The 25,262-nt window shown below is 47.5% G+C and overlaps 1 protein-coding gene across 1 annotated transcript in view; it reads right to left on the bottom strand.

Annotated features, from left to right (window-relative positions):
* The window catches only part of LOC106574531 (unconventional myosin-X-like), a 72,648-nt gene extending 47,622 nt beyond the window's left edge, over positions 1-25,026 (bottom strand). Inside the window, 2 exon segments of the mRNA XM_045697683.1 lie at positions 5,639-5,737; positions 24,372-25,026. Coding sequence (XP_045553639.1) covers positions 5,639-5,737; positions 24,372-24,392 — 120 coding nt within the window. The 5' untranslated portion in view covers positions 24,393-25,026.
* Positions 25,027-25,262: the final 236 nt, after the last annotated feature.

Below are 25,262 nucleotides of genomic sequence, written 5' to 3'. Positions count from 1 at the left end.
CTCTCTCCCTTCTCCTTCTCCCTCTCTCTTCTCTGTCTCTTCTCCTTCTCTCTCTTCTCCTCCTCTCTCTTTTCCCTCTCTCTCCCCTCTCTTTCTCTTCTCCTTCTCTCTCTTCTCCCTCTCTCTTATCCTTCTCTCTCTTCTCCTCCTCTCTCTTTTCCCTCTCTCTCCCCTCTCTTTCTCTTCTCCTTCTCTCTCTTCTCTCTCTCCCCCTTCTCTCTCTCTCCCTTCTCTCTCTCTTTCTCTCTCTCCCCTCTCTTTCTCTTCTCCTTCTCTCTCTCCACCTCTCTCTCTCTCCCCCTTCTCTCTCTCTTTCTCTCTCTCCCCCCTCTCTTTCTCTTCTCCTTCTCTCTCTTCTCTCTCTCCACCTTTTCTCTCTCTCTCTCCCCCTCTCCCTCTCTCTCTCCCCTTCTCTCTCTCTTCTCCCTCTCCATTTTCTCCCCCTTCTCCCTCTCTGTCTCCATTCCTCTGCATATACACTCACCTATCTTCCTCAGTTCTTAGTCTCTGGGTCCATTTCCTTCTCTACCATCTCTTTATCCCTCTCCCTTTCTTTCTATCCCTCTTTTCCTTTCATATCTTCCTCTCTCTGCCTCCCCTCTTTCCTACTACATTAATTTCTCTCCTTGGCCTGGCCCTGCTACCTCTCCTCCCTCTCCTCCTCCTCCCACTCTCCTTTCCCCTTCCCCCACTCCTTCTCTCGTTCAGATTGAATCTCGAGCCCCGCTCCCTGTGTGAATGGTCAGTGTGTGTGTGTGTGTGTGTGTGTGTGTGTGTGTTGGTGTGTGTTCAGACTATTGAGTAAGAGCCTGTAGAAGTACTGTAGAGGAGTAAAAAAATGTTTTGAATAAAATGTCTCCTTCTGTTCTTTTGCCCTCTGGTGTGTTTTAGAGTGGGCTGAGTGTGTGTGTTGATTCAGTTTATCGTTGAATAACACACACACACACACACACACACACACACACACACACACACACACACACACACACACACACACACACACACACAAAGCAGAACCCCCCACATTTTCTACACTAGGATAGTTTAAAAATGGATGATGAGAGAGACAAAATGAGGAGAGCGAGAATGAGCCAAGAATGAAAGACAGAGCAAGTGAAGAAGAGAGAATGAGAGAGGGAGAGAGAGAAGTGGAGCATGGTTAACTTAGTCTAATTTGTGTCTCTGGTTATAAATGGTGGAGGGAGAAACATATATAGAGAGAAAGAGAGAGAGATATAGAGAGAAAGAGAGGTAGAGAAAGAGAGAGAGAGATATATAGAGAGAGAGAGAGTGAGAGAGAGATATAGCGAGAGATATAGAGGTAGAGAAAGAGAGAGAGCGAGAGAGAGATATAGAGGGAGAGAGAGAGAGCGAGAGATATATATAGAGAGAAAGAGAGGTAGAGAAAGAGAGCGATATATAGAGAGAAAGAGAGGTAGAGAAAGAGAGAGAGTGAGAGAGAGAGATATAGAGAGAAAGAGAGGTAGAGAAAGAGAGAGATATATAGAGAGAAAGAGAGGTAGAGAAAGAGAGAGATATATAGAGAGAAAGAGAGGTAGAGAAAGAGAGAGATATATAGAGAGAAAGAGAGGTAGAGAAAGAGAGAGAGTGAGAGAGAGATATAGCGAGAGATATAGAGGGAGAGAAAGAGAGAGAGCGAGAGAGAGATATAGAGGGAGAGAGAGAGAGAGAGAGCGAGAGAGAGATATAGAGGGAGAGAGAGAGAGCGAGAGAGAGAGAGAGATAGAGGTAGAGAAAGAGAGAGATATAGAGGTAGAGAAAGAGAGAGAGCGAGAGAGAGATATGGAGGGCGAGAGAGATATAGAGGGAGAGAAAGAGAGAGCGAGAGAGAGATAGAGGGAGAGAGAGATATAGAGGGAGAGAGAGAGATATTGAGGGAGAGAAAGAGAGAGAGATATAGAGGGAGAGAAAGAGAGAGAGATATAGAGGTAGAGAAAGAGAGAGAGAGCGAGAGAGAGATATAGAGGGAGAGAAAGAGAGAGAGCGAGGGAGAGATATAGAGGGAGAGAAAGAGAGAGAGTGAGAGAGATATAGAGGTAGAGAAAGAGAGAGAGCGAGAGAGAGATATAGAGGGAGAGAAAGAGAGAGAGTGAGAGATATAGAGGGAGAGAAAGAGAGAGAGTGAGAGAGATATAGAGGGAGAGAAAGAGAGAGAGCGAGAGAGAGATATAGAGGGAGAGAAAGAGAGAGAGTGAGAGAGATATAGAGGGAGAGAAAGAGAGAGTGAGAGAGATATAGACGGAGAGAAAGAGAGAGAGTGAGAGAGATATAGAGGGAGAGAAAGAGAGAGAGCGAGAGAGAGATATAGAGGGAGAGAAAGAGAGAGAGCGAGAGAGAGATATAGAGGGAGAGAAAGAGAGAGAGAGAGAGATATAGAGGGAGAGAGAGGTGGACACTGCATCTCTCTCTCGCTGCACTGTGAACTGCAGAGTGATGTGGATTAAGAGAGCATAATATGAGTGTATGTGAGAGAGAGAGAAAGAACGAGATGGAGAGAGATATGGAAAGAGAGAGAGATGGAGAGAGAGAAAGAGAGAGATGGAGAGAGAGATGAAAGAGAGAGAGATGGAGAGAGAGAGAGAAAGAGAGAGATGGAGAGAGAGATGGAAAGAGAGAGAGATGGAGAGAGAGAGAGAAAGAGAGAGATGGAGAGAGAGAGAGAAAGAGAGAGATGTAGAGAGATATGGAAAGAGAGAGAGATGGAGAGAGAGAGAAAGAGAGAGATGGAGAGAGATATGGAAAGAGAGAGAGATGGAGAGAGAGAGAAAGAGAGAGATGGAGAGAGATATGGAAAGAGAGAGAGATGGAGAGAGAGAGAAAGAGAGAGATGGAGAGAGATATGGAAAGAGAGAGAGATGGAGAGAGAGAGAAAGAGAGAGATGGAGAGAGATATGGAAAGAGAGAGAGATGGAGAGAAACAACAGAAGACTCTACAGGTGCAGGTGTGTATGTGTACATGTGGGTGTCTATCCAGATGTGTGTGTGTGTGTGTGTGTGTGTGTGTGTGTGGACTGGTCCCTGGAGCGGATCCTGTTCTCACGTGAGCTCTCACTGCAGCTTTCACGCTAGCCGCTGAAATCCAGGTCACATTACTTTCTCTCTGAATAACCCAGCTCTAACACAGCCTGTGTGTGTGTGTGTGTGTGTGTGTGTGTGTGTGTGTGTGTGTGTGTGTGTGTGTGTGTGTGTGTGTGTGTGTGTGTGTGTGTGTGTGTGTGTGTGGAGGATATGTCTAACTCTTTGTAGCGGCTGAGCAGTACCCCTCACACACGCACATGCACATGTACACACCCACACACCAAAACACACACACACACTTTTAGAGTGCATTGATCTTCCGATCTTATGACCAACAAATCAATGTGACTCACAGTTACTAGTATACAGTATGTGTGTGTGTGTGTGTGTGTGTGTGTGTGTGTGTGTGTGTGTGTGTGTGTGTGTGTGTGTGTGTGTGTGTGTGTGTGTGTGTGTGTATCCAGTGTGATGTTTTCACAGACACCGAGATGGAAGCCAATCCAGTGAGTGATACACGCATCCATGTGATGACACCGCCAGCCAATCACAGACGAACACATACAGAGAATCCCTCCACTGTGACTCTCTGGCCGTTTCCACGGTAACCTAGAATGACGGCCCCCATCCCATAGTTAGCTGGCTTCAACACAGGTCTAGGATCAGACAGTCCGGCACAAATACACACGTTTTAGAACGCGGTTGATCGATGGCAACACTGTAACTCCGCTGCGCTCATTTCACCAACTGTTGTCTCTTTACGGTGTTACGACACAACTAGAACGCCCTCTAACCTCCCTTAACCTGAAGGGGCACTTTCCCAGAAACAGACGAAGCCTAGTCCTGGACTAAAATCAAACTCAATGGAGAATCTCCATTTAAAATGCTTTTTAGTCGAGGATTAGGCTTCGTCTGTGTTCGGGAAACCAGCCCTAAGCGTCAGTAGTAGTAGTCAGCAGAGCATGGCCCAGTCAGGGTGAACTGGGTCAGAGTCTGTGTCTTCCAGGACCAGAGAGACAGGGAGAAGTCTCACATTAGAAAGAGGACAATGTCTGTTTGCATCGATAACATCCTGTAATCCTCTCCTCCCCCTTTCTCCCTGTCCCCCTCTGTCCTCTCCCTCCCCTGTCCCCCTCTGTCCTCTCCCTCCCCTGTCCCCCTCTGTCCTCTCCCTCCCCTGTCCCCCTCTGTCCTCTCCCTCCCCTGTCCCCCTCTGCCCTCTCCCTCCCCTGTCCCCCTCTGTCCTCTCCCTCCCCTGTCCCCCTCTGTCCTCTCCCTCCCCTGTCCCCCTCTGCCCTCTCCCTCCCCTGTCCCCCTCTGCCCTCTCCCTCCCCTGTCCCCCTCTGTCCTCTCCCTCCCCTGTCCCCCTCTGCCCTCTCCCTCCCCTGTCCCCCTCTGCCCTCTCCCTCCCCTGTCCCCCTCTGTCCTCTCCCTCCCCTGTCCCCCTCTGTCCTCTCCCTCCCCTGTCCCCCTCTGCCCTCTCCCTCCCCTGTCCCCCTCTGCCCTCTCCCTCCCCTGTCCCCCTCTGCCCTCTCCCTCCCCTGTCCCCCTCTGTCCTCTCCCTCCCCTGTCCCCCTCTGCCCTCTCCCTCCCCTGTCCCCCTCTGTCCTCTCCCTCCCCTGTCCCCCTCTGCCCTCTCCCTCCCCTGTCCCCCTCTGCCCTCTCCCTCCCCTGTCCCCCTCTGTCCTCTCCCTCCCCTGTCCCCCTCTGTCCTCTCCCTCCCCTGTCCCCCTCTGCCCTCTCCCTCCCCTGTCCCCCTCTGCCCTCTCCCTCCCCTGTCCCCCTCTGTCCTCTCCCTCCCCTGTCCCCCTCTGTCCTCTCCCTCCCCTGTCCCCCTCTGTCCTCTCCCTCCCCTGTCCCCCTCTGCCCTCTCCCTCCCCTGTCCCCCTCTGTCCTCTCCCTCCCCTGTCCCCCCTCTGTCCTCTCCCTCCCCTGTCCCCCTCTGCCCTCTCCCTCCCCTGTCCCCCTCTGTCCTCTCCCTCCCCTGTCCCCCTCTGCCCTCTCCCTCCCCTGTCCCCCTCTGCCCTCTCCCTCCCCTGTCCCCCTCTGTCCTCTCCCTCCCCTGTCCCCCTCTGCCCTCTCCCTCCCCTGTCCCCCTCTGCCCTCTCCCTCCCCTGTCCCCCTCTGTCCTCTCCCTCCCCTGTCCCCCTCTGTCCTCTCCCTCCCCTGTCCCCCTCTGCCCTCTCCCTCCCCTGTCCCCCTCTGTCCTCTCCCTCCCCTGTCCCCCTCTGCCCTCTCCCTCCCCTGTCCCCCTCTGCCGTATCCTCCCATTGACTCCCCTGTCTCTTTCCGATCTTGCTGATTCCCTATTAAAAATTCACCATCAGCCGAGCTAACATTTAAACACCTATACCACCAGGAGAGAGAGAGAGAGAGCGAAAGAGAGAGAGAAAGAGAGAAAATGGTGGATAAAGAAAAGAAGTATGTATTCTGGAAGGAAAACCAGAGTATGAATAACACTGACATGGTGTGTGTGTGCAATACTAGCAAGGCTGGCATCCATTGCTGCAGATCTTTGTGATGAATTTCTGTTTAGTGTGTGTGTGTGTGTGTGTGTGTGTGTGTGTGTGTGTGTGTGTGTGTGTGTGTGTGTGTGTTGTACCTCTCCATAGTCGGTAGTGAGGACCAGGGTTCCGTCACCACAGGAGCTGACAGTAGAGGGGACCAGCTGCTCCTTCTCCTTGACCCATACACGGGCCCCCTGCAACACACACACACACACACACACACACACACACACACACACACACACACACACACACACACACACACACACACACACACACACGGTTACTATAACACACCCACCAGGATAAAGGAATCGTATACACTCAATGCTTTGTCCATTATTACACTGATAATACAATCTCAAAAACATATTGTGGATGTCAGCAGTCAGCTTTTCAAGATAAAGCCCTTTCAGCAGAGAAGAAACGTACCTTGATGCATTATGATGCAAAAACATAATCGCATCACTTTGATGTGGCCAAACACACATAGCTACGTAGGGCTGTAGAGAACACAGCAAAGAGGGGTGAAGACAGGAGGAGGAGAGACAAATTGTTTTAGCAACAGACGGCCCACACCCCTTGGCAAACCCCCTACTCCTGCATGACAACACACACACACACACACACACACACACACCGTAAGCCCAACTTACACGTACATAGGTAGAATTGTGTCTACAGCCTTACTGTATGCCACAGCTACAAGTTCCAATCTAGTAAGAAACACTAGTTCTTCAAGCCATATTCTCTAGTCTGTGTGTGTGTGTGTGTGTGTGTGTGTGTGTGTGTGTGTGTGTGTGTGTGTGTGTGTGTTCTCAGACAGATGACCCAGATGTGCTTGAGGGGAGCACAGCGAGACACGGCTGGGTCCTGATGTCGAAGCAGCATTCTAACACAACAACAACACTGTCGGTCAGAGAGAGAGTCTGTGTTTGTCAGACAGAAATACATAAAGGGATAGAAGAGAAGGAGAGAGAAACATGTCCTCTGTAGTAGAGAGGTAGGGAGAGAGAGAAGGAGAGAGATACATGTCCTCTGTAGTAGAGAGGTAGGGAGAGAGAGAAGGAGAGAGATACATGTCCTCTGTAGTAGAGAGGTAGGGAGAGAGAGAAGGAGAGAGATACATGTCCTCTGTAGTAGAGAGGTAGGGAGAGAGAGAAGGAGAGAGATACATGTCCTCTGTAGTAGAGAGGTAGGGAGAGAGAGAAGGAGAGAGATACATGTCCTCTGTAGTAGAGAGGTAGGGAGAGAGAGAAGGAGAGAGATACATGTCCTCTGTAGTAGAGAGGTAGGGAGAGAGAGAAGGAGAGAGATACATGTCCTCTGTAGTAGAGAGGTAGGGAGAGAGAGAAGGAGAGAGATACATGTCCTCTGTGGTAGAGAGGTAGGGAGAGAGAGAAGGAGAGAGATACATGTCCTCTGTGGTAGAGAGGTAGGGAGAGAGAGAAGGAGAGAGATACATGTCCTCTGTAGTAGAGAGGTAGGGAGAGAGAGAAGGAGAGAGATACATGTCCTCTGTAGTAGAGAGGTAGGGAGAGAGAGAAGGAGAGAGATACATGTCCTCTGTAGTAGAGAGGTAGGGAGAGAGAGAAGGAGAGAGATACATGTCCTCTGTAGTAGAGAGGTAGGGAGAGAGAGAAGGAGAGAGATACATGTCCTCTGTAGTAGAGAGGTAGGGAGAGAGAGAAGGAGAGAGATACATGTCCTCTGTAGTAGAGAGGTAGGGAGAGAGAGAAGGAGAGAGATACATGTCCTCTGTAGTAGAGAGGTAGGGAGAGAGAGAAGGAGAGAGATACATGTCCTCTGTAGTAGAGAGGTAGGGAGAGAGAGAAGGAGAGAGATACATGTCCTCTGTAGTAGAGAGGTAGGGAGAGAGAGAAGGAGAGAGATACATGTCCTCTGTAGTAGAGAGGTAGGGAGAGAGAGAAGGAGAGAGATACATGTCCTCTGTAGTAGAGAGGTAGGGAGAGAGAGAAGGAGAGAGATACATGTCCTCTGTAGTAGAGAGGTAGGGAGAGAGAGAAGGAGAGAGATACATGTCCTCTGTAGTAGAGAGGTAGGGAGAGAGAGAAGGAGAGAGATACATGTCCTCTGTAGTAGAGAGGTAGGGAGAGAGAGAAGGAGAGAGATACATGTCCTCTGTAGTAGAGAGGTAGGGAGAGAGAGAAGGAGAGAGATACATGTCCTCTGTAGTAGAGAGGTAGGGAGAGAGAGAAGGAGAGAGATACATGTCCTCTGTAGTAGAGAGGTAGGGAGAGAGAGAAGGAGAGAGATACATGTCCTCTGTAGTAGAGAGGTAGGGAGAGAGAGAAGGAGAGAGATACATGTCCTCTGTAGTAGAGAGGTAGGGAGAGAGAGAAGGAGAGAGATACATGTCCTCTGTAGTAGAGAGGTAGGGAGAGAGAGAAGGAGAGAGATACATGTCCTCTGTAGTAGAGAGGTAGGGAGAGAGAGAAGGAGAGAGATACATGTCCTCTGTAGTAGAGAGGTAGGGAGAGAGAGAAGGAGAGAGATACATGTCCTCTGTAGTAGAGAGGTAGGGAGAGAGAGAAGGAGAGAGATACATGTCCTCTGTAGTAGAGAGGTAGGGAGAGAGAGAAGGAGAGAGATACATGTCCTCTGTAGTAGAGAGGTAGGGAGAGAGAGAAGGAGAGAGATACATGTCCTCTGTAGTAGAGAGGTAGGGAGAGAGAGAAGGAGAGAGATACATGTCCTCTGTAGTAGAGAGGTAGGGAGAGAGAGAAGGAGAGAGATACATGTCCTCTGTAGTAGAGAGGTAGGGAGAGAGAGAAGGAGAGAGATACATGTCCTCTGTAGTAGAGAGGTAGGGAGAGAGAGAAGGAGAGAGATACATGTCCTCTGTAGTAGAGAGGTAGGGAGAGAGAGAAGGAGAGAGATACATGTCCTCTGTAGAGAGGTAGGGAGAGAGAGAAGGAGAGAGATACATGTCCTCTGTAGTAGAGAGGTAGGGAGAGAGAGAAGGAGAGAGATACATGTCCTCTGTAGTAGAGAGGTAGGGAGAGAGAGAAGGAGAGAGATACATGTCCTCTGTAGTAGAGAGGTAGGGAGAGAGAGAAGGAGAGAGATACATGTCCTCTGTAGTAGAGAGGTAGGGAGAGAGAGAAGGAGAGAGATACATGTCCTCTGTAGTAGAGAGGTAGGGAGAGAGAGAAGGAGAGAGAGTACATGTCCTCTGTAGTAGAGAGGTAGGGAGAGAGAGAAGGAGAGAGATACATGTCCTCTGTAGTAGAGAGGTAGGGAGAGAGAGAAGGAGAGAGATACATGTCCTCTGTAGTAGAGAGGTAGGGAGAGAGAGAAGGAGAGAGATACATGTCCTCTGTAGTAGAGAGGTAGGGAGAGAGAGAAGGAGAGAGATACATGTCCTCTGTAGTAGAGAGGTAGGGAGAGAGAGAAGGAGAGAGATACATGTCCTCTGTAGTAGAGAGGTAGGGAGAGAGAGAAGGAGAGAGATACATGTCCTCTGTAGTAGAGAGGTAGGGAGAGAGAGAAGGAGAGAGATACATGTCCTCTGTAGTAGAGAGGTAGGGAGAGAGAGAAGGAGAGAGATACATGTCCTCTGTAGTAGAGAGGTAGGGAGAGAGAGAAGGAGAGAGATACATGTCCTCTGTAGTAGAGAGGTAGGGAGAGAGAGAAGGAGAGAGATACATGTCCTCTGTAGTAGAGAGGTAGGGAGAGAGAGAAGGAGAGAGATACATGTCCTCTGTAGTAGAGAGGTAGGGAGAGAGAGAAGGAGAGAGATACATGTCCTCTGTAGTAGAGAGGTAGGGAGAGAGAGAAGGAGAGAGATACATGTCCTCTGTAGTAGAGAGGTAGGGAGAGAGAGAAGGAGAGAGATACATGTCCTCTGTAGTAGAGAGGTAGGGAGAGAGAGAAGGAGAGAGATACATGTCCTCTGTAGTAGAGAGGTAGGGAGAGAGAGAAGGAGAGAGATACATGTCCTCTGTAGTAGAGAGGTAGGGAGAGAGAGAAGGAGAGAGATACATGTCCTCTGTAGTAGAGAGGTAGGGAGAGAGAGAAGGAGAGAGATACATGTCCTCTGTAGTAGAGAGGTAGGGAGAGAGAGAAGGAGAGAGATACATGTCCTCTGTAGTAGAGAGGTAGGGAGAGAGAGAAGGAGAGAGATACATGTCCTCTGTAGTAGAGAGGTAGGGAGAGAGAGAAGGAGAGAGATACATGTCCTCTGTAGTAGAGAGGTAGGGAGAGAGAGAAGGAGAGAGATACATGTCCTCTGTAGTAGAGAGGTAGGGAGAGAGAGAAGGAGAGAGATACATGTCCTCTGTAGTAGAGAGGTAGGGAGAGAGAGAAGGAGAGAGATACATGTCCTCTGTAGTAGAGAGGTAGGGAGAGAGAGAAGGAGAGAGATACATGTCCTCTGTAGTAGAGAGGTAGGGAGAGAGAGAAGGAGAGAGATACATGTCCTCTGTAGTAGAGAGGTAGGGAGAGAGAGAAGGAGAGAGATACATGTCCTCTGTAGTAGAGAGGTAGGGAGAGAGAGAAGGAGAGAGATACATGTCCTCTGTAGTAGAGAGGTAGGGAGAGAGAGAAGGAGAGAGATACATGTCCTCTGTAGTAGAGAGGTAGGGAGAGAGAGAAGGAGAGAGATACATGTCCTCTGTAGTAGAGAGGTAGGGAGAGAGAGAAGGAGAGAGATACATGTCCTCTGTAGTAGAGAGGTAGGGAGAGAGAGAAGGAGAGAGATACATGTCCTCTGTAGTAGAGAGGTAGGGAGAGAGAGAAGGAGAGAGATACATGTCCTCTGTAGTAGAGAGGTAGGGAGAGAGAGAAGGAGAGAGATACATGTCCTCTGTAGTAGAGAGGTAGGGAGAGAGAGAAGGAGAGAGATACATGTCCTCTGTAGTAGAGAGGTAGGGAGAGAGAGAAGGAGAGAGATACGTGTCCTCTGTAGTAGAGAGGTAGGGAGAGAGAGAAGGAGAGAGATACATGTCCTCTGTAGTAGAGAGGTAGGGAGAGAGAGAAGGAGAGAGATACATGTCCTCTGTAGTAGAGAGGTAGGGAGAGAGAGAAGGAGAGAGATACCTGTCCTCTGTAGTAGAGAGGTAGGGAGAGAGAGAAGGAGAGAGATACATGACCTCTGTAGTAGAGAGGTAGGGAGAGAGAGGAGAGAGATACATGTCCTCTGTAGTAGAGAGGTAGGGAGAGAGAGAAGGAGAGAGATACATGTCCTCTGTAGTAGAGAGGTAGGGAGAGAGAGAAGGAGAGAGATACATGTCCTCTGTAGTAGAGAGGTAGGGAGAGAGAGAAGGAGAGAGATACATGTCCTCTGTAGTAGAGAGGTAGGGAGAGAGAGAAGGAGAGAGATACATGTCCTCTGTAGTAGAGAGGTAGGGAGAGAGAGAAGGAGAGAGATACATGTCCTCTGTAGTAGAGAGGTAGGGAGAGAGAGAAGGAGAGAGATACATGTCCTCTGTAGTAGAGAGGTAGGGAGAGAGAGAAGGAGAGAGATACATGTCCTCTGTAGTAGAGAGGTAGGGAGAGAGAGAAGGAGAGAGATACATGTCCTCTGTAGTAGAGAGGTAGGGAGAGAGAGAAGGAGAGAGATACATGTCCTCTGTAGTAGAGAGGTAGGGAGAGAGAGAAGGAGAGAGATACGTGTCCTCTGTAGTAGAGAGGTAGGGAGAGAGAGAAGGAGAGAGATACATGTCCTCTGTAGTAGAGAGGTAGGGAGAGAGAGAAGGAGAGAGATACGTGTCCTCTGTAGTAGAGAGGTAGGGAGAGAGAGAAGGAGAGAAGGGGGGGTAAAGAAAGAGAGACAGGGTGATAGAGGTGGAGAAAGAGGAAGTGTCATATTTATTCAGTCCCTCGAACACAAAGCTACCTTTCAGCCAGTCAGTGACCTCTAACCCCTGACCCCTACACTACCCCAACACGGGGGGGACTACTGTATTACATGTAAAGGAGGTGAGGGTGAGGGAGGGGTGAGGGAGGGAGAGGTATAGAAGGGTGGGTAGGGGGTGACAGAAGGAGGACCCTGAAAAATCAAGGATACCTGAGGTGCGTTCAGTTCGCTTCAACATTTGCTACGTTGCGGAACGGTTTGTACTGAACGACACGTTTCCCCAAAACGTTCTTGTAGCCACTTGAACAGACTCTGAGGTACGTTTGCTCCCGTTTGGCGGGTGTGGCGAGGTGTGGCTTGAAGACATTTGTGAAGTATTTTAAGGGCAGTGGCCACGGTGACAGCGTTTCCCAAACCACAACCAATGACAGTATATATCTCCACAACCCCTCCCCGTTTTTCATCTGGTCGTTCAGTACAGCAACGTTTCCGTTCAACTGAACGGTCCAGAACATACTGAACGCAGCCCAGATGTGCACATCTGAAAGGAGAGTGAGAAAAAGAGGGGTGGAGAGAGGAGGAAGAGGAGGAGAAGAGACTTATTGTTTTAGCAACAGATGGCCCACACCCCCCGGCAACCCCCTACTCCCCGCATGACAACACACACACCTACACACACTCCCGACAAAGGCTGTGGAGTTAACCAGGCAGAAAACACACCCAGCTGGGTAGCTCGGGGTGGAGCTGCAGGGTGAAGGGTGTCGCTCCTGTACTGTGAGTTAAACACCCAGGGCCAGTGCCAAATACACACACACTTTGTGAGGTCTATAGCTGATAGGGATATATTATCCACTAGGTACAGTTACTGTTGATTACATGTACAGTGGGGGTCTGAAATGATTGACGGCCTGCATTCTTATTTCAACACCAAACCCACCACTGGTGTGCGTGTGGCAATTTCACTTAGCAAACTCCAGGTGTTTACATTTGATGACATGAACATAGAGGTCTTTGGCCAGGCACACCAGTGGTGGGTTTGGCGTCTAAATGAGAAGACATAAGCAGAACAGAAACCCCATACCTACTGTAAAATATGGTGGTGGTTCTTTGATGTTATGGGGATAATTTGCTTCCACTGGTCCTGGGGCCCTTGTTAAGGTCAACAGCATCATGAACTTTACCCAGTACCGGAACATTTTAGTTAAAAACCTGGTTGACTCTGCCAGGAGGCTGAAACTTGGCCACAAGTGGATCTTCCAGCAAGACAATAACCCAAAGCACACATCAAAATCCACAAAGAAATGGTTAACTGGCCACAAAATCAACATTTTGCAATGGCCATCTTAGTCTCAGGACTTGAAACCCATTGAAGAGGGCAGTCCATAAGCGTAGACGAAGGACATCAAGGATCTGGAAGGAATCTGTATGGAGGAATGTTCTCAGATCCCTCCCAATATGTTCCTTACTCTTAAAACATTTTAGAAAGAGGCTCAGTGCCGTTATCCTCAGCAGGTGGGGTATTGAAAGGTATTGAAAACAGGGATGTCAATCATTTTGACCCCTCCTACCTTTTGGAGAATCGTTTTTATTACTTGTCAAACAAAATCTCTTTCTCAGAAAATTTTTATTAGTTTAAATAATAGAATTTGCCATTTTTTTAGGAGCATACATTATAGCTCAGTATTTGAATGATCTATTTTATACACTTTATACAGAAACGGTGCTATCTAGAACCTTAAAGAGTTATTCAGCTGTCCCCATAAGAGAACCCTTTGAAAAACCATTTTGGTTCCAGGTAGAACCCTTTTGGATTCCATGTAGAACCCTTTCCACAGAGAGTTCTACAGTACATGGAACTCAAAAGGATTCTACCTAGAACCCAAAAAGGTTCTCCTATGGGGACAGCAGAAGAACGCTTTTGAACCCTATTTTCTTTTTCTATCAATGGTGCTCATGATCACTGAGGAATGGCCATGTCACGCCCTGATCTGTTGCACCTGTCCTTGTGATTGTCTCCACCCCATCCAGGTGTCGCTTGTTTTCCCCAGTGTATTTATCCCTGTGTTTCCTGTCTCTCTATGCCAGTTCGTCTTGTATGTTCAAGTCAACCAGCGTGTTTTTTCCCGTGCGCCTACTTTTCTATTCTCTTCTACTAGTCCTCCTGGTTTTGACCTTTGCCTGTTTTCTGGACTCCATTCCCGCCTGCCTGGCCATTCTGCCTGCCCTGACCTCGAACCCGCCTGCCATTCTGTACCTCTGGATATCTGAACTGGTTTTGACTTTTTGCCAGTCCACGACCATTCTCTTGCCTACCCCTTTTGGATTGTTAATAAACTTCTTGGACTCGACCATCTGCTTCCTGTGTCTGCATCTGGGTCTCGCCTTGTGCCCTTATAGGGCATGCTTCATTCCTCCCTTCATCTCTACTTCATTCTCCATCACTCTCCTTCATTATCTTTCTACATGCCCTTCTCTCTCTCTCTCTCTCTCTCTCTCTCTCTCTCTCTCTCTCTCTCTCTGCTGCAGATCGATGGGAGGTTTTTAAGGGATGCACTCTCCAGAGGGGAGGGATGGGGAGAGGGAGATGGAGAAAGGAGGTTTATAAATGACCTGCCTTCCTCCACTTGCCTCTTACCAGACTCCAGACAGACACGGATGGCTGTGCATTTCAACACATACCTACTCATATAGACACAGACACACACAATCCCCCCTCCAATAACTCACAAGTTAAACCTCAATCAATCCCACCCGACCTCTCACCTTTCACCCCTGGCTACCACTGCCCAGTGGTTGACAGGGCGGCACTGAATATTCCTTCAACCATGTATATAAAATCGTATGCACTGTAATCCCATAGTAATATTTAGATTGTCATGTAGTATGTTGTTAATGCAGTGTCTAATGTCTAACGTTGAGGCATCGTGGCATGCTGGTAAACGACTGATGGATGAGTAAATAACCACAAACAAGCGTTTTTAAGACCGTTAGGTTTGCCATCTCCTCATCTCTCAGTGAGGTGACATTTACATTAGGCTACTCCTCTGGCATTTTGTGGAACACACACACACACACACACACACACACACACACACACACACACACACACACACACACACACACACACACACACACACACACACACACACACACACTAGTGCACTTGTCACAGATTGGGGATCAGTAATCTACTAACTGCAGTGAATAAAATTGTGTTAAAGTTGAACATGTTGACATATCAGAGGCCACAGAGAAATGGATCAATCTAAGAGAGAATGAGAGCAACAGGACTGAGTGAAAGAGGAAAGGAGGGGAGGTGACTGAGTGACAGAAAGAGGGGGATGAGAGACAGCAGAGGGAAGGGGGGAAGGAGAGAGAGAGAGAGGTGTAATCACACCATCTCAGGAACAGTTGACATCTGACAGTCGTTCAGCTTCTGGGGGGAGGGAGGGAATTAAAGGAGAGAAAGAAGGGAGGGAGAAAAAGAGGAGAATGGGAGAGAGCAAAAGAAGGGGATGGATGGGGTGTGGGAGAGAGAAAAAGAGGGAGACAGAGAGAGAGATGTGGAGGAGGGAGAAGACAGAAGGAGGGAGAGAGGGAGAGAGATGTGGAGGAGGGAGAAGACAGAAGGAGGGAGAGAGGGAGAGAGATGTGGAGGAGGGAGAAGACAGAAGGAGGGAGAGAGGGAGAGAGATGTGGAGGAGGGAGAGGACAGAAGGAGGGAGAGAGGGAGAGAGATGTGGAGGAGGGAGAAGACAGAAGGAGGGAGAGAGGGAGAGAGATGTGGAGGAGGGAGAGGACAGAAGGAGGGAGAGAGGGAGAGAGATGTGGAGGAGGGAGAAGACAGAAGGAGGGAGAGAGGGAGAGAGATGTGGAGGAGGGAGAGGACAGAAGGAGGGAGAGAGGGAGAGAGATGTGGAGGAGGGAGAAGACAGAAGGAGGGAGAGAGGGAGAGAGATGTGGAGGAGGGAGAAGACAGAAGGAGGGAGAGAGGGAGAGAGATGTGGAGGAGGGAGAGGACAGAAGGAGGGAGAGAGGGAGAGAGATGTGGAGGAGGGAGAGGACAGAAGGAGGAAGAGAGGGAATATAAATAAATCAGACATCAGCTAATGGACGACAGGCCAAAGAAAAGAGAGGAAGAGAAGGAGGAGACGGAGGAGGATGAAGAGGGGGAAATGTCAGTCTTCCTAGAGAGACTCAGGGTCAAGGGTGAATGAGAGAGGCTGGAGTTCTGTGTGTGTGTGTGTGTGTGTGTGTGTGTGTGTGTGTGTGTGTGTGTGTGTGTGTGTGTGTGTGTGTGTGTGTGTGTGTGTGTGTGTGTGTGTGTGTGTGTGTGTGATTTAGGGCCTCTTAACGCTGCAACAGACAAATTAACTACAACCACATAAATGAGGACTGGACATGTAATAAACTCACAGACCTGCAGCCTCTCTCTCTCTCTTTCCCTCCACCCCTCTTTCCCTCTCTCTTCACTGAAATATCTATCTAAACTCACAGACCTGCAGCCTCTCTCTCTCTCTCTTTCCCTCCACCCCTCTTTCCCTCTCTCTTCACTGAAATATCTATCGGTAAGAGGAGAGAAGACAGGGGGTGTGACTCTATAGGTCATGGGGTCGTCGTGACGATAAGGGGGTTAATCAGGTGAGGAGGAGGAGCATATGCTTAACGTAGCAACCTCAGAGAGACAGCTGTAGATTGATTCTTGTCTCCTCTTATAACCTTGAACTCTCCCTCCCTCCCTCCCTCCCTCCCTCCCTCCCTCCCTCCCTGCAGTAACATTCCATTAAAGGTGATAATACAATCAGCAAGGTGATGCACTCAGCAGATTATGGGTGTTTGGCAGGAGCGGTGTGTGTGCGTGTGTGTGTGTGTGTGTGTGTGTATATGTGTGTGTGTGTGTGTGTGTGTGTGTGTGTGTGTGTGTGTGTGTGTGTGGTCATGGAGCTGATACCGGCCCGATACACTGAGTATAGCAAACATTATGAACACCTTCCTAATATTGAGTTGCCCTCAGAACAGCCTCAATTCATCAGGACATGAACTCTACAAGGTGTGGAAAGCGTTCCACAGGGATGCTGGTCCATGTTGACTCCAATGCTTCCCGCAGTTGTGTCAAGTTGGCTGGATGTCCTTTGGGTGGTGGACCATTCTTGATATACACAGGAAACTGTTGGGAGTGAAAAACACAGCAGCGTTGCAGTTCTTGACACAAACCGGTGCGCCTGCCACCTACTACCATACCCTGTTCAAAGGCACGTAAATATTTTGCCTTGCCCATTCACCATCTGAATGGCACACGTACAAAATACATGTCTCAATTGTCTCAAGGCTTAATAATCCTTCTTTAACCAGTCTCCTCCCCTTCATCTACACTGATTGAAGAGGATTTAACAAGTGACATCAATAAGGGATCATAGCTTTCACCTGGATTCACCTGGTCAGTCTATGTCAAGGAAAGAGCAGGTGTTCTTAATGTTTTGTACAGACAGTGTATAAGTCAGATCTGTCAGAGAGGCCAGTAGGGTTAGTTCCACTGGTACCAAACACCTGGCAGTGAACACACACACATACACACACTCACATACACATACATACACACACACATTCACACATACACACACTCACACATACACACATACACACACACACACACACACACACACACACACATACATACATACATACATACACACACACATTCACACATACACACACACACATACACACATACACACACATATACACACACACTCACACACACATTAGGGAGTCTATTGAGCTATTGTACTAGATTAGTTATGATTAGTATAATGACTTCCATTTGCGTATTCAGTGCAGTTCAGGTCATTTAAAGCTGGAGCTCCTTTCTGTCTCCTGTGTCTCAGAACACCTGAATGATTCATCTGAGCTAAAACAGTTCTGAACCAGTTAAAACACAAATTAGACCCCATCACACACAGAGAGGCAGCAGCCTGGCGGATTAACCTGGGGGGTGTGTGTGTGTGTGTGTGTGTGTGTGTGTGTGTGTGTGTGTGTGTGTGTGTGTGTGTGTGTGTGTGTGTGTGTGTGTGTGTGTGTGTGTGTGTGTGTGTGTGTGTGTGTGTGTGTATTCAAGCCTAATTTCGAGCAGTTGGCTAATTATCACATTCTCTCTGATCTTGGATTAAACTACAGTCAAACCCCAGAAACGCCATGGCAACCAGACTCCATGGCAACGCCATGGAGACAGAGCGCCATGGAAACAGCAGACTAAATAAGCAGCACAGGAAAGGAGGTGTAAAATAGCCTGCTATAAGGGATAACAACAACAACAACAAAAACATATTTATCCTTTATTTAACTAGGAAAGTCAGTTAAGAACAAATTCTTATTTACAATGACGGCCTACCCCGGCCAAACCCAAACCCGGACAACGCTGGGCCTATTGTGTGCTGCCATATGGGACTCCCAATCACGGCCGATTGTGATACAGTCTGGAATCAAACCAGGGTCTGTAGTGACACCTCTAGCACTGAGATGCAGTGCCTTAGACCGCTGCGCCGCACGGGAACCCCATACCTAACCCTTTAAATTTTAGCACCTTGAGGTTGCTGGGAGATGGTGTTTTTGTTGAGAAAACAGCTAAGGACACTGGGAGTTGGTGTTCTTAGTGAGTGTGAAAGACAGCTGTAAAGATGGAGAACTACTCCCATGCCTACAGACAGAGAGAGGGGGTAAGAGAGGGGGGGGGGAGAGAGACCGGCCGGGGGCATGTACCAGGGATGAAGAGATCGGAGATTGTGGGGGAGGAAAAAGAGAGACAAGCGAGAGGGGAGACAGAGCGACGGAGAGAGGCAGAGCTGATGCAGCTCTCAGCAGAACGAATGCGGTTGGTTCTGCTGAAAATAGGTCACACATCTCAAGCGACTGCTCTCTCTCTCTCCTCTCCAATGAATCAGCATACACTCTATGCATGACTATAACATACCCTTCCCACTTTACACTACACACTACACACTAAACTACACAACAGTCTTTCCCCTAGTTTAATATCCAGCCAGGGTGCCCTGGCACCTTACGCAACATCTAAATCCTCTGGCATGAAAATTACCAATTGCACCAATAGAAGCCCAACTCATCCTTATAGGCAGGGGGCAACAGAGAGAGGCACCGCCTACACAACTGTAGGGGAAGCACTGCCACACATTGCACATAAGTGAACAGAGAGTGAAAGAGAGAGAAAGAGAGTGAGAGACACACAAGGACACAGACTTTCGCACCACTGATCTAAATATGAGGGGGGGGGGTTGTGCAGGCCACAGAAGGGGAGTGTCACCTGACATTTCATGCTCGGGTTGCCAGTGTGGCGTCAGGTTTTCTGCCTGGGTTGCCAGGTTTAGAGACTAAAGCTGGAATCCCGCTCTCGGTTGAGATCTGGACCCCATTGACATCTCTCTCTCTGTCCAGAGAGAAAGGGGGAAGGAATAGAGGGAGAGACACTGTACAAAGGGATGACAGACAGACAGAGAGAGAGGAAGGAAGGAAGGAAGGAAGGAAGGAAGGAAGGAAGGAAGGAAGGAAGGAAGGAAGGAAGGATAGACTGAGAGAGAGAGAGAGAGAGAGAGAGAGAGAGAGAGAGAGAGAGGCGAGAGGAACTGTATGAGGGAGGGACAGCTGCCTGCTCTGAGGTAGGGATGATAGAGAGAGAGAGAGAGAGAGAGAGAGAGGAACTGTATGAGGGAGGGACAGCTGCCTGCTCTGAGGGAGGGATGATAGATAGAGAGAGAGAGAGAGAGGAACTGTATGAGGGAGGGATGGAGGGATCATGAAGGAATGAAAATAAATGAAATTATGATGAAAAGGACCCCCAGAGGGTTGGTCTCTGCCCGGCTAAATAAGTCCTGTGTGTGTGTGTGTGTGTGTGTGTGTGTGTGTGTGTGTGTGTGTGTGTGTGTGTGTGTGTGTGTGTGTGTGTGTGTGTGTGTGTGTGTGTGTGTGTGTGTGTGTAAGTCCTGTCTAATTCATCATGATGTAAAGAGTGGAGGTCTGGCAGCCATAACTCATTCAGAACAGACCTTTTAATAAGAGTGAATATATTAGTTCATATACACTGCTGTAGTATACACACACACACACACACACACACACACACACACACACACACACACACACACAATATGTGCCACTCTCATGCTTACATTGAATCAACATGGCACAGTATAGAGTTTACCCCAGCCACTGGGTCTGACAGACACACAGAGCGAGAGGGAGAGAGGGAGAGAGAGAGAGAGAGAGAGAGAGAGAGAGAGAGAGAGAGAGAGAGAGAGAGAGAGACAGAGACAGAGACAGAGACAGAGAGAGACAGAGAGACAGAGACAGAGAGAGAGAGAGAGACAGAGAGACAGAGAGAGAGAGACAGAGAGAGAGAGACAGAGAGAGAGAGATGCATCCCTGTCTCACCCCACAGCGCTGTGGAAAGAAATGTGTGTTTTTTGCCAATTTTAACCAAACAACAAGTGTGCGGTTAAAATTGGCAAAACCACACACATTTCTTTCCACAGCGCTGTGGGGTGAGACAGGGATGCAGCTTAAGTCCCACCCTCTTTGACATATATATTAACGAATTGGCGAGGGCACTAGAACAGTCTCCAGCACCCGGCCTCACCCTACTAGAATCTGAAATCAAGTGTCTACTGTTTGCTGATGATCTGGTGCTTCTGTCCCTAACCAAGGAGGGCCTATAGAAGCACCTAGATCTTCTGCACAGATTCTGTCAGACCTGGGCCCTGACAGTAAATCTCAGTAAGACAAAAATATTCGTGCTCCAAAAAATGTCCAGTTGCCAGGACCAGAAAAACAAATTTCATCTAGACACCGTTGCCCTAGAGCACACAAAAACTATACATACCTCGGCCTAAACATCAGCGCCACAGGTAACTTCCACAAAGCTGTGAACAAGCTGAGAGACAAGGCAAGAAGGGCGATCTATTGCCCTTTATGGTTGTGAGGTCTGGGATCTGCTCACCAACCAAGAATTCACAATATGGGACAAACACCAAATTGAGACTCTGTATGCAGAATTCTGAATTAGGTCGATACCCGCTAATTATCAAAATCCAGAAAAGAGCCGTTAAATTCTACAACCACCTAAAAGGAAGCGATTCCCAAACCTTCAATAACAAAGTCATCACCTACAGAGATGAACCTGGAGAAGAGTCCCCTAAGCAAGCTGGTCCTGGGGCTCTGTTCACAAACATAAACAGACCCAACAGAGCCCCAGGACAGCAACACAAACAAATCATGAGAAAACTAAAAGATAATTACTTAACAGATTTCAAAGAATTAACAAAAAACAGTGCAAGCTATGATGCTATTTGGCCCTAAACAGAGAGTATACAGTGACAGAATGTAACTGACCAAAACGTAAGGAAGGCTTTGAATATGTACAGACTCAGTGAGCATAGCCTTGCTCTCAAGAGAAGACACACTGCCCACACAATTAGGTGGAAACTGAGCTGCACTTCCTAACCTCCTGCCAAATGTATGACCATATTAAAGACACATATTTCCCTCAGATTACACAGATCCACAGAGAATTTGAAAACTAACCCAATTTTGATAAACTCCCATATCTACTGGTTGAAATACCACAGTGTGCCATCACAGCAGCAAGATTTGTGACCTTTTGCCGCAAGAAAAGGGCAACCAGTGAAGAACAAACACCATTGTAAATACAACCCATATTTATGTTTATTTATCAACAACTATTTGCACATAATATGACATTTGAAATGTCTTTATTCTTTTGGAACTTCTGTGAGTGTAATGTTTTCCGTAAATTTGTATTGTTTATTTCAGTTTTGTTCATTATCTACTTCACTTGCTTTGGCAATATTAACATATGTGCCCCATGCCAATAAAGCCCTCAAATTTAAATTGAATTTAGGAGGGGGGGGGTAGAGTAGAGAGAGAGGTAAAGGAGATGGGGAGCAAGAGAGAGAAAGAAGACTGGAATAAATGTCCAACACGTCACACAGTGTCATCTTTACAATGTGTATTTATGTGGTGGGGGACACTAGGACCGTGGTGGACCCCTATCGGCCAGGCAGCCCCTTCCACTGTTGCCGAGGGATATGGAGGTGTGATGTGTTGAGTCACAGTGTAGAGGATTTACTACATCTGTAACAACGCCCATGGAGACAGACAGACACACACACACACACACACACACACACTATCCGGTCAAAAGTTTTAGAACCTCAATTATTCCAGTTTTTATTGAAATTCACACAGTTTAATCTCTTAATGTACTCTGAAACTAAAGCATAGAACAGATAAACAAATGGAAACAAAAATAAATTATGGAATAGTTTTGTTTAACAAAATTGTATCTATATTTTTGACTCATAAAATTAGGCACCTTTTGCAGACATAACAGCCGAACACACTTGTGGCATTCTTTCTACAATGGAAATCAAATATTGTTCGGAAAGGTCTTCCCAACACTGTTGCAAAAGTTCGCACAAATGTGTAGCACTTGTAGGTTTCTTTGCTTTCACCCTTCTGCCCAGTTCATCCCAAACCAGCTGGACGGGGTTTAAGGCTGGAGACTGTGCTCAAAAGTACCTTTTGATGGTGTAGGAAACTGTACTCACTGACACCTTGACTTTCTTTGCAATTTCTATAAAGGAAAGACCCTACACTTTTAAGGGTTATAATGGTCTGTCGGTCTTCCTTTATTAATTGCCTTTTTCTCTCCATTATGATAGTAATATACTACTTCCTTCCAGTACAATACCGTGCAAATAATGCTTAAGAGGGTGTAGTAACAGTCTGTCCCAACACTGCTTTTATACAGACAAAGTAATCAACAAAAGTTGGGACACCTGTAGGAATTGTTAGCGTCAACTTTCAAGGCTTAATTTACGACCATTACTGCAGAACAGCTGTAAGTGGTTAACCCTTTACATGTTCCCTGAAAAAAGGCATTTTTTTATAACTGAAATGTACCTTATTTTTCAGTTTTTTTGATAACCAAAACTTTTATTTTTATTTTTTACCTCTGGCAGTTTACCTTCGTACCATTTCAGGTTATTCACTGGACTTTCAAAAAAATGTCAATAAAAACTGTAAAAATGGGGGCGTTCTAAACTTTTGACTGGTAGTGTTCACGCACACCGAATGAATGACGTCACAGTAAGAAGGGGCGGTTGATAAAGCGATATCAGATCGAGATAAAGAAGGATGGCGGTAAGTAGCTTACATTTAGAGGATAACACATTAATGCACAGACGAGACAATCCGTGTGTGTGTGTGTGTGTGTGTGTGTGTGTGTGTGTGTGTGTGTGTGTGTGTGTAGAAATGAAAACCACAACACCATGATGGAATGACTTAGAAAGAGGGAGGAGATGGAGGTGAGGAGAAAGGAGGAGGGAAGAAAGGAGAAAGAAGATGAGGAGGAGGAGGAGGAGGAAGGACTGTGGGGAAGTTGGGCACCATCCATCCCCAGGACTGAATGGGGTGAATTGGGGATGAATGCGGCCTTGTTTTTATGTGTTAGAAACAAAGAACACACCAAACATGTCTAAACCTATCAGGCTTATATTGTCAAAATAACCTGTCAATATATTAGCATATAATAGATTATCCTGCAGAAAACACATGTAGTTTATAGAATAAGGTTTTCTACTGGGCCAAACTCAGTGGGCTAGCAAACTGGTGACCGGACAAGAGATCTGTTAGCGCCGCCGGAAAAGAGACGGAGCGAAAAGTCGTAAATTAGTTTATTGATCTGGGAGAATCGGTAACAACGCAATTTAAACACCAAGACATGAGAGGGCTTCTCTCTCTCTGCAGTGACGGAATCCAGTGCTTCGTAAAAGAGGGACGGGGATGTTTCATCAATCATTTAATAGCAGATGTCAGGATGGACACAGAGAGAGAGATTTCCACATTGTTAAAAACACTGTATATGGCTTATAATATAACACTTGAAATGCCTTTATCGCTTTGAAACCTTTATGAGTGCAATGTTTACTGTAAATAGTTTTTTAATTTTTTTATTGTTGATGTTGTTTTGTTTCTTCTCACTTTTGTTTATTTCACTTGCTTTGACATGGTAAACTTATGTTTCCCATGCCAATAAAACCCCTTTGAATTGAATTGACTTGAGAGAGAGATTCGGACATGGAGTTAATAAATCGTAATAACAACCATAGCCATCGCAACTCGCTGTCTCACCTACAGTCAATTCGTATCCTTCCATTTCGCCTTCATCGTACAGAAGCAACCACCCTCTCTTCTTCCTCCTCTCTCCACCCCTCCTCAAATCCCGCAATAGCCACACCTCCCATCCTCCTTCTCCGAGACACAGCCCCACACAGCCACCCCAGAGAGGGTAGAAAGACCCCCCCTGATCATACTAATACCCCAGTAGGTTAGTAGCTTGACTAGTAACAATACCACGCTTTTCTCCCTTAACAGACTGGTCTTAATCCGAAACGCAGCATTATGGAAAGACTAGCCGATTTTCTGATCAGCCTGCATTTAGCCAATTAGGCTACTCCTCTCGTCCTCTGAGAGAATGGACAGATGAGGATGGCAGTGCAGGCTACATGATGAGTGGTGTGGTGCCATTTTAGCACATCCTGTCAGTAGACTTTAGTCTAATATGATAGGTAGGCTAGTATTCACTTGTGTTGATGACATTGGCCTACATTGAGAGAGAGAGAGCGAGCGAGAAAGCAAATATTTTCGATATTGTGACACATAACCTACACCTACTATATTTTCTCCCGTAGCCTACCCGAATAGTTTTATTATGCTTGTGTCTGTCGAGGGTCGGCCATAAATGGATTCTTGTTGAACCATCATCATAGCCTACACCAAATAAAATGTCCAAACGATATTCACACAACGGGTCTTATGACAGGCTACCATGTAATTTCATATTTCTATTATTAGGCCAACCAGCACCGGGGGAAAATAATGTTCAACGGCAGAAAAGCGATTCTCTCATCCCAGCTTACCTCTGCGAAAAACGCCTCCATTCTTCTCTATGTTGCTGCCCGGCGCGCGTGAAGTCAGTCCGTGGGCAGACGCTTGCCCCAGTGTTAACCGGGAGCTAAATTACAGTGGGCATCGGGCGAGCTCGGTGTGGGTGGTGGTGGAAGAGTCTTCTTGGTCCTGTTCGGTGGTGATTTCCATTCATTTGTAAGCGTCCCGATTGAAATCCGAACGGCTACAATCCCTGATGTGTGTTCCCACCCAACGCGAACAGAGAGAGAGGAGACACACACACACACCTCTTCTCGGTGTGTGCCGCTATAAAAAAAAAAGTAAGATAAATCCCAAACAGGGAAGCCAACGGTTCCCTCTTCAGTCCTGGCCGGGAACTGACGGACTCCACCGAGCCGCAACCGAGTGTGTGTTTGTGTGAAAACGAATAATGGTAAGGATAATGATTATGAGAGACAGAGCGAGGTAGCAACGTTATCATCACTTGCACATATTTATCCAAACTGTTTGACGCCACCACAACAGAGGACATGATATCCGAGTCTCAGGAATTCTCTGTTTGTTTCTGAAGAGGAGGAAAATAACAGGATGTGAACAGAGCTGGGAGTCAGACACGCACGCGCACACACACAGTTAATCATTGGGCGGCCAGTAACCGAAAAGTTGCTGGATCGAATCCCCGAGCTGACAAGGTAAAAATCTGTCGTTCTGCCGCCTGAGCAAGGCAGTTAACCCACTGTTCCCTGGGCATCGAAGACGTGGATGTTGATTATGGCAGCCCCCCGTACCTCTCTGATTCAGAGCGGTTGGGTTAAATGTGGAAGACACATTTCAGTTGAATGCATTCAGTTGTACAACTTTCATTATGTGATCTTTCCCAAAAAGCCAACCTTTGTGGACTA

Source organism: Salmo salar, chromosome ssa16, assembly GCF_905237065.1.
Source record: "Salmo salar chromosome ssa16, Ssal_v3.1, whole genome shotgun sequence".
NCBI classification, from domain to species: domain Eukaryota; kingdom Metazoa; phylum Chordata; class Actinopteri; order Salmoniformes; family Salmonidae; genus Salmo; species Salmo salar.
This window is presented reverse-complemented; position numbering and strand designations above follow the sequence as displayed.